This window comes from Arvicola amphibius, chromosome 1 (genome assembly GCF_903992535.2).
Source record: "Arvicola amphibius chromosome 1, mArvAmp1.2, whole genome shotgun sequence".
Classification (NCBI taxonomy): domain Eukaryota; kingdom Metazoa; phylum Chordata; class Mammalia; order Rodentia; family Cricetidae; genus Arvicola; species Arvicola amphibius.
In genome coordinates, this window is record NC_052047.1 from 155,457,836 (window position 1) to 155,467,832 (window position 9,997).

The 9,997-nt window shown below is 38.0% G+C and overlaps 1 protein-coding gene across 1 annotated transcript; it reads left to right on the top strand.

The window, feature by feature from the left end:
* The first annotated feature begins 8,704 nt into the window (after positions 1–8,704).
* LOC119820275 (olfactory receptor 5B3-like) lies at positions 8,705–9,637 on the top strand. Its single transcript, XM_038338407.1, has one exon. The coding sequence runs from the start codon at positions 8,705–8,707 to the stop codon at positions 9,635–9,637; it is 933 nt and encodes a 310-aa protein (XP_038194335.1).
* The last annotated feature ends 360 nt before the right edge of the window (positions 9,638–9,997 follow it).

The window sequence follows — 9,997 nt, forward strand, 5'->3', positions numbered from 1 at the left end:
ATGTTCTCGGCAGTAACTGGAAATGACTGGACCACATTCGCCATGGGGGCCTGCGAGAGGCCCCCCATTGAGTTTCCCAGTGGCAACAGGTTGCCTTGTCTATCTCTTGTTGACCTGCACTCATTTGTCCAGTGTCTGCCTTTTCCACATCTCCTACATATACCTGAAGGCTGAGTCCTCCTACGTCTGTTATTTCTAGAAGAGGCATTATTATTATTATTGTTATTATTATTATTGTTGTTGTTATTATTATTATTATTTCTGAAAATCCGTTGTCTGCAATTCCTTTTAATATGTCCCATCTTGCCACAATTAAAACATTTGGTAACTTGATGCCTCCTTTTTGCATTAGAAATTGCTTCTTCGACCCATGCTTCAGTGCCATAGTCAAATGATTCAACATTCATTGTATGTAAGACCCATTCGTCCAAGGGCGCTGATCTCATCTTTAAAGGCCCCAGGATCCTTTTACACTCCACATTGGCATTCTCATAAGCCAAAGATTCAATTATTATACGTCTTGCTTCTGGGTCAGATATCCCTATCTGTACAGCTTTAGTTAGCCTTTGTAAAAAATCACTAAAGGGTTCTCTCTGACCCTGTTTAACTCTGATATATGATTCCAGTCTCTGTCCTGGGTCTTGAACCCTGTCCCAAGCCTTTAAAGCTGCTGTAGTACATATGGATAAGGTGTGTTCATCATAATTCGCTTGTTCCAGAGGATCGGAGAAAAGTCCTTCACCTAGAATTTGATCTAGGGAGATCTCAATTCCCTTTGCTCTTTCCTGCTGTTCTAAAAGTTTAGCCTCTTGTCTGAACATGCATTTCCAATTTAATTGTGACCCACTCTCTAGAACAGCTGATACTAATTGTACCCAATCATGGGGCGTTGCCTTATTGCTTATAGACCAAGTTTTGAGCATCTCTCTAACAAAGGACGAATGTAGCCCAAAGTTCATAATGGCTTGTTTAATTTCTTTGAGATCATTCATACGGACGGGTTCCCATGTATATTCCTTGATGACTTTAGGGTTTTTGGAACCAGTCACCTTTTCTGACGTTACTATTGGAAAGGCAGGTAGAACTTTATGGAAATTATCCCGGAGAGTTTTACTCATTGACGGAGTTAAATTTTGCCTTTGTACCGTTTGCTCCTGTTCTATAATTTCCTCAATCTTTTCTAATCTGCTTACTATTGCCTTCTGTAAGGCCTGGATCTCCTGTCCAGAATTATGCTCCAAGGCCTTCATGGAGGATTCCAAAACATGAAGTTTGTCCAGTAGAGTTAGTATCTCATCCTTGGATAGAATTTTCATGGCATGAATTGTGCCTTCTTGTATTGACAATCTGTCAGCCAATCTGTCATATCCTTTAGACAAAGTCCGATTTTCACATTCAGCAGTTTTAATTCTCTCTGATAATGTTTCAGACAGGGACTGAAGTTTACGATCCAAATCAGCTGTTCTCTCCTCCGCAGCAATGAGTCTCTCCTTAATATCAGACTGTAGTTTTTCTAAATTTTGCTCATTTGACCGAGTCATATCAGACAAAGCCCTATTCCCTTCCTTGAGACCTTCAAACTCTTTCTTGGTGTCAGTCTGAATTGTTTTTGCAAATACCTCGACCGACTTAAAGTTGTCACTCAAAACAGTTGTGCCCTTTCTTAAGCATTCAACCTCTGTCCTAAGAATCCTGGTTTCATTCTGTAAGGACTTTATCATTTTTCTATTTTCAAACCATGTAAGGGAGAAACCAAATACGAGAAAAATTGCAAGCCCTATAAACATCCAAGTTATGGGAATATCATATGTATCCTGTAATATTTCTACCATAGTATAATTAAATAGATTGCAGAAGCTTTCAACGGTGATATGGTCAGACATTTTTTTTTTTTTTTTTAATCAAAAGAAATTTTACCTGAAATGACCGTTCCCTGCCAGTAGGTCGCTAGGGCAATAACCGCTCGGCCAAACCGAGTCTGCAGTACCAGCGGAGTTCGAATGTTGGGACTCCGGCAGTAACCGCTAGTCTCCGGCAGGTCAGGGCCCAGGCCGAACTCAGCCGGGACTGGTGCTGCCTGAGGGGTTAGCGAGCTCGGACTGAGTCACCCACGCACACACACACGTCCTTTGCTCCGTACAAGCGGGGCTGGGACAGGCTAGTCTGGGAAACTGCTCTGAAGCAATCAAGAGCCCAAGGCCGAATCCCTGCCACGCAGTGTGGGAACTGGAGCGGAAGGCTCCCAAATGCCCTAGTTGGACGCCAAATGAAGGTGCGTGGTTGATCGGCAGTTATGATTCACCAGACAAGCTTTAATATATATAATTCAGTTTTAATAAAGGAAAGGAAAGGGAACTTACAAATCCAAGGTTCCAGCGAGGAGGGCAGGAAAACAAAGAGCAGGCAGGCCGCAGGCCCGCAAGATTTTATAAGTCAATATTAGCCTAAGGGGGACACGCCTAAGAGGGACACGCCTAAGAGGGACACGCCTTTAGACCAAGGGGGACACGCCTTTAAACCAAGGGGGACACGCCTTACAAAACAAGGTTTTGGGCTAGGCTTCCCCTTCAGATACTTGCTCAGTTATATACACAGCAGTTATTTGACATATCCAGAACCTGAAAACAATTAATGAATGGATAAAGATGTGGTACATTTACACAGTGGAATATTACTCAGCTGTCAAAAATGGCAAAATCATGAAATTATCAGGAATGTGGATGGAACTAAAAATAATCATCCTGATGGAGGAAATTAAGACCCAGAAATATAAGCATTATATGTGTTCATTTATAAATAGACATCACCTATTACATCAATGATAATCATGTTAAACAATCATATGCTACAGACCCAGAAATGCTAAGTAACCAATAGGACTCTAAGTGTCAGAGATGAATCTCTTTGGAATGGGAAAATAGAATAGATTTTGTGAGTGAACAGTGGTGGGTGTGAATGCAAACAAAAGGGATAAGGTGTGTGGAGGGATGGAGTGACAGTAGAAAACTCTCAGGGTTCTATAAGGGTGATCATAGTGAGGATTCCTAATAATGAAGTAATCAAAGCCTGATCCAGACATCCTCTCTAATGAGGGAATGATTCCAGAATTGGAAATGGAGCACAAACCCAGCTACAAAGCCTTCAAATTGTTATCTATCCTTGCCTGAAAGATGTGATGGGGCAAGATAGGTACAGAATTTATGGGAGTGGCCAGTCAGTGACAGATCTATCTTGAGGCCTATACCATGAAAGCAAGCCCATTTTTGAGACTGCCTGGATCCAGGAAGAGGAGGCTGAATAGCCCAGAGACCTGGATAGACCCAGAGAAACATAAAAAAAAATCAATAAAAAGATTGCCAATTATATTCTTATTTACTCATAGATAGGTGCCTAGCCTAGTTGTCATCAAAGAGGCTTCTGCCTGAAGCTGATGGGAGCAGATCAAAAGACTGAAACAATTAGAGAGAGAGCCCAAATTGTAGATCTTCCTAAGTCCTCCTGAGCTAGAGCTGTGGGAACTCTGTGGAAGAGGAAGAGGAAGTATTCTAAGAATCAGATATTTCTAAGATACCAGGAGAACCCAACCCACATACTTAAATGTAGAACTCATAGCGGGTTAAAAAGACTAAAGCAACAATCACAGAACCTGCAAGAGCTGGTGCTATGTTGCCTGTATGTATATATATATATATATATATATATATATATATATAATATATATATATTATATATATATATAATCATACCATATATATATATATATATATATATATATATGGTATGATTATTATTTTAGCTTAGTGTTTTTGTGGATTCCTAACAGTAGGACAGACACCAAGAGAAACAATTAATAAATGGAACCTTCTGAAACTTAAAAGCTTCTGTAAAGTAAAGGATATGGTCAACAAAACGAAATGACAGCCTACAAAATGGGAAAGATCTTCACTAACCCCACATCAGACAGAGGTCTGATCTCCAATATATACAAAGAACTCAAGAAATTGGTCATCAAAAGAACACATAATCAAATAAAAAATGGAGTACAGACCTAAACAGAGATCTCTCAACAGAGGAATCTAAAATGGCTGGAAGACACTTAAGGAAATGTTCAACAACCTTAGTCATCAGAGAAATGCAAATCTAAACAACTCTGAGATTCCATCTTACACCTGTAAGAATGGCCAAGATCAAAAATCTGATGATAATTTATTTTAGAGAGGTTGTAGGGTCAAGGGAACACTTCTGTATTGCTGGTGGGAATACAAGCTGGTACGGCCCTTTTGGATGTCAGTGTGATGATTTCTCAGAAAATTAGGAAACACCCTTCCTCAAGACCCAGTAATACCACTTTTGGGTATATATTCAAAGGATGCTCAATCGTGCCACAGGGACATGTGCTCAACTATGTTCATGGCAGCTTTGTTTGTCATAGCCAGAACCTGGAAACAACCTAAATCCCTTGACTAAAGAATGGATAAGGAAAATGTGGTATTTACCCAATGGAGGACTACACAGCAGAAACAAATAACAACATCTTAGATTTTTGTAGGAAAATGGATGGAGCTAGAAAATATTATTTTGAGCGAGGTAACCCAGACCCAGAAAGACAATTATCACATGTACTCACTCAAAGGTGGTTTTTAAACATAATGCAAAAAAAAAAACCAGCCCAAGAGAACTTAGACAACAATGAGCATACAAAGAGAGGCTTACACAGATCTAATCTACATGGGAAGTAGAAAAGACAAGATCTCCTGAGTAAATTGGGAGCATGAGGACCTTGGGGAAGGGCTTAAGGGGGGAGGGGAAACGAAGGGAGGGGAGCAGAGAAAAATGTAGAGCTCAATAAAAATCAATAAAAAAACTGAACATTGATTGGAAACAGAGGAGTGTCTCTGGACAGATGGGGCAAGTAAAACTTACCTTGGCAATTGAGCTATAAATTCTAATAACTTGCATCCTAATGAAAATTAAATAAATATATAAATTTTATACTAGTTTATTTTGAGTTTATTTGAATTTTTATTTCTAGTAAACTATTGAATCATACCTCATTTGCATATTAATCTTCTTGGCTATATCAATTGTTGTCACTGCAAAATTAAAGATATAAAAAGTGTGTAGTTGTGGTGTGTGTGTGTGTGTAGACAGATATCAGAAAGACAGAGAGTCATAAAGGAGACATTTGTTGTTTGAAATTAACTCCATGTAGTTATGAATGTTGAAAAATCCACCAGAAATTATTACACCATTGATATTTAATAGGAAAATACAGCATCAGTGTCCAGTTATCAAGAATCCTTTCACGCATCTGTCTTCAAAGATGGTCGTTGCCTTTTAAAAACTTCCTGCTATGGGTTCCAGGTTTTCTGATGAGAAATCTTCCATTATCCTCAGAATCCAATCCCTATGGTTGTAACAAGATGTGTGTTCTTTAACACTATATTTGTTCTGTGGCACTATATTTGACCTTCTATTGTTTCTTTGTAGTGTGTGTGTGTGTGTTTCTCTATATTTACCTTTCTTAGCTGTATATTTTTTTTGGGTGGAAGAGGTCCATTTCTTTAACAAATCTGCATTTTGGGATGTATTTATAAATTTATTATGATCATGTGTAATAAAAAGTATGAATTTATTTCCTATTACAAAAATTCATTTCCAGGATTGAAGTGAGATGGTAAGAATGTAGGTGTTAAAGCAGAAAACTGTTTTCTGAAGAAGGAACATTGCTGAGTGAAGAAAGGGTACCAGCATTAAGGTGGTATATTGAGATAAAATAATGGACTATGGAGGAGAACCAACAAACACAAAGTATCAAAATGCCCTAAACAAGCACACTAATTGTACACAGTGTTAAAGTGTAGTAGAAATTAGGTCAGGATGTATTGTATAAGAGAAGAATCTATTTTCTATAAAAATAAAATAAAATATCCATTAAGAATATAATGCTATTTCTTGAAATATGTTATAGAATGTCTGCAAATGAGCATAAAGTAAAGCCATTATAAATCTTCAATTTCAAAACCAATTAATAATATTAATGCAAAAAATGTGTTCACATTAAAGTAACCAATGCGATTCCCATGGGTCATTTAATTCTTTTTCCCCACAATGTAGGGGCAGAAACTGAAGGTACATTCCTGAGGGAAGTCTCCAGTTCTTGCTAGGTCTATATTATTTGCTCCAGATCTGCATACAGAAGTTTCCGAATCACAAATACAATTTTATGCGATGGTTTTGAAGGAACGAAGTTCACATGTTACTTACTTGTTTAATGGCTTTATTTCAGCGGTAATAATTAACCATGAAGCCTTCAGACCAGAGGATTTACTAGGCCCCTCATGCATGGTGAGATTAAATACACAATGATAAATATTACTCTCTTATATTCTGAAATTCAAAGATAAGCTTTAGGTTGATATACTTTTAAATTGTTAACTTTGTCTTGAGGTCTTCATTGATGTCTCTTAATCAGCCTGACAGCTGGGATCTGTAAAATATGTGGCAAATGTGATGTTACCGATAAAGAAGGGAGAAATTATGGTCAATGAGGACATTAATACATGTTAAATCTAATTCTTTTTTTTTTCTGCAGAGGACTGAGAATCTGTTGAATGCAACTAAGCGAGCATGTGCCCATAATCACATTTAGGCTATATTCCTTTGGCGACTTAATGTCAGACTGAGTCAGCTGTGTGAACAAATTTTCATTTTCAAGACAGCTGTTTATGATGACTATACAATAAGAATTTTAACTCTGTCATTCAGGTACAAATGTACCAACTGTTACTTACTGAAACATGAAAACATTGTTTCCATTGTTTCCACAGACAAGTTCTAACTGAGATACACCTACAGAAATTTTCACCATAGGTAATTTGCTTAATGTCTTCATATGGTGTGCAAAGCTAAGGTTAAAACTGAGCGGAATAATACTGACAGATTGGTTGATGATATATATTTAAAATACATTTATCTATCATAGAGGCCTGTAAAATAAACAGACAGCATAATACATATATGTAATGAAGAAAAGGTTATGATCCTTGTTTAAATGCTAAAATGACCCTGAATAAATTACCAGAGAGATCCTTTGTTTTATCATTTTCTTTAAATTCATATCATCGAGAGGAGACAGTGAATACAATCTAACTGCTGAAAACAGTTCTTGGCAGGGGGCAAATGTGGAATTGTCAAGTTTTATTGAGTTCAGAAGTGAATTGAAAAATATATTTATTTGTTGTCTATTTATTTAATTGTTTAAGAATTAGTTTACATATGGACAAACCATTTTTCTCTCTAATTTAATTTTTTTCTCATTTTTTTATTAAAAATTTCCATCTCCTCCCCTCCTATCCCCCCTTCCCTCCCCTCCCTTCCATCCATACCCCCACTCCGCCCCTCTCCAAGCCAAAGAGCCATCAGGGTTCCCTTCACTATGTTAAGTCCAAGGTCCTCCCAGCTCCCCTAAGTCCAGGAAGGTGAGCAACCAAACTGACAAGGCTCACAGTGAGCCCGTCCATGCTGTAGAGTTCATGTTCATTGCCATTGTCCTTGGTTTCTCAGTCCTCCTCCACTGTCAGCCACATTCAGAGAGTCCGGTTTGGTCGCCTGTTCTATCAGTCCCATTCCAACTGGACTTGGTGGTCTCCCATTAGATCTGTCCCACCGTCTCAATGGGTAAATGCACCCCTCACGGTCCTGACTTCCTTGCTCATGATCTCCCTCCTTTTGCTCCTCATCAGGACCTTGGTAGCTCAATCCAGTGCTTCTATGTTGGGCTCTGTCATTTTCTCCATCCAATGCCAGGTGAAGCTTCTATGGTGATATGCAAGATATTCATGCGATATATTTTAATAATCTTTTTCTCTCCCCTTAACTCCTTCTGGACCCATCATTACCCCCTCCCAACTTTATGTCTTCTCTATTTCTATCTACCTCTAAAAAACATAAAGAAGGGAAAAACAAAACAACTAAACAAAAAACCAAAAAGATAAAAATGCTAAAGTTATCCCCTAATTAACAAAAATCCCCGAAACCCGTGGAGTTCCTTTTGTAAAGGTGAACTACTCCTATTTATGGTAACTGTTCTGGAGTGTGGTTGAAACACTCAATAAGACTATATTGAAAAAATAAAATTTTATCTTTGCCAGTGTGCATCATTTAGAGATAGCTACTTGGTTACAAGTTGTAGCATGTGTCTACTTTCCCCTCTCCATACTGAGGCCCATCCGACTTGAATTTATGCATGCTGATTTAGCCTCTGTGAGTTGATATGTTTATCAGTCCTGCTGTATCTGGAAGACATTGTTCCCTTGGAGTCAAACATTCTCTCTAGCTCTTTAAGTCTTTCCATATCCTCTTCTACATAATCCCTTGAGCACTATAAGGGGGAGTTTTGCTGGGACATCCCATTTAGGATAAGGTGCTCCAAGGTCTTTCACTCTTTGCACACTGATGGAGACCACTTTTATATTGAATGTACTCTTCATCAGATTTCTTGAGATTTAATAGCATAATGTTAAATTTGTAGCTAACACATTAAATAGGCAGTTAAAGTCCAAGCTTTTGAAGAAAAAAAACTTTCCCAAGAAATTGTTAGCACAATGAGTGCCTGTCTTATGTTTATACTTATCAATTTCATGTTTATTATTATTGTATTATTTTTCTTTCTAATTTTCAGAGAGCATTCATAAGCAGTCAGATGATAATGATGAAGAACATGTCAGAAGTAACACAGTTCTTCCTCACAGGACTCACCGATGCCCAAGGCCTTCAGCTTCCCCTCTTTATCACCTTCCTCATCATCTACACCTTCACCTTGGTGGGAAACTTGGGAATGTTCCTGTTGATTCTCTTGGACTCTCGGCTTCACACTCCCATGTATTTTTTCCTGGGTAATCTTTCCCTTGTTGATCTTGGTTACTCTTCAGCTGTCACTCCCAAAGTCATGGCTGGTCTCCTAGTAAGAGACAAGATCATGTCTTACAATAACTGTGCTGCTCAAATGTTTTCTTTTGCAGCTTTTGCTACTGTGGAAAATTATCTGTTGGCCTCAATGGCCTATGATCGCTATGCAGCAGTGTGCAAACCCCTACACTATGCCAATAACATGACTACAAGTTTTTGTATAAGGCTGATTGCAGGGTGCTATGCCTGTGGCTTTTTGAGTGCCTGTATCTATACTGGAAACACATTCAGGCTCTCCTTTTGTAGTTCCCGTATGGTTCATCATTTTTTCTGCGATATGCCTGCAGTCATGGCTCTCTCTTGCTCTGATAGACATGCTAATGAGTTGGTTCTTATTTGTCTAGCCAGCTTCACTATCTTTTTTGCTCTCACAATAATATTAGTATCCTACACTATAATTATTATAACGATCTTAAAGATGCACTCAGGAGCAGGGCATCAGAAGGCTCTTTCCACCTGTGCCTCGCACTTCACTGCAGTCTCTATTTTCTATGGAACTATCATCTTCATGTATTTGCAGCCCAGCTCTAGACATGCCATGGACACTGACAAAATTGTGTCTGTGTTCTACACCATGGTCATCCCCATGCTGAACCCTCTGGTCTACAGCCTGAGGAACAAGGAGGTCAAGAGAGCATTCATGAAAATGGTTCTGAAGAAAAAATAATCATTATGGTTACAACATTACATTTTTTGTGATATACAATATTAAAATTCATTCTTGTCAGATCTTCTTATGTACTGTGTTGTATTTTAAACATATTAGATCAAGATCTGAGTTCTTATTCATGTATCTGGGTATCATTTTATCCTGGGAATCAAGGAATATTATATTTAAAAGCATAATTTTTAATTTTTTAGTTGATTTGTCAAACATTTTTTTTTACCATTATTGATATACTCAATTATTTCTCTTTACTTTCTTTTTCTGGTATAGTGTGATAGTTAATCCTTACTGTCAAATTGATTATGTTTGTTATGTCCATTAAAATATACCTTTCAGGATGTGTGCTAAGATGTTTCCATG

What these genes read in the sequence shown, in the direction of transcription:
- LOC119820275 (XM_038338407.1), top strand. Translation starts at nt 8,705, where the DNA reads ATGATAATGATGAAGAACATGTCAGAAGTAACACAGTTCTTCCTCACA.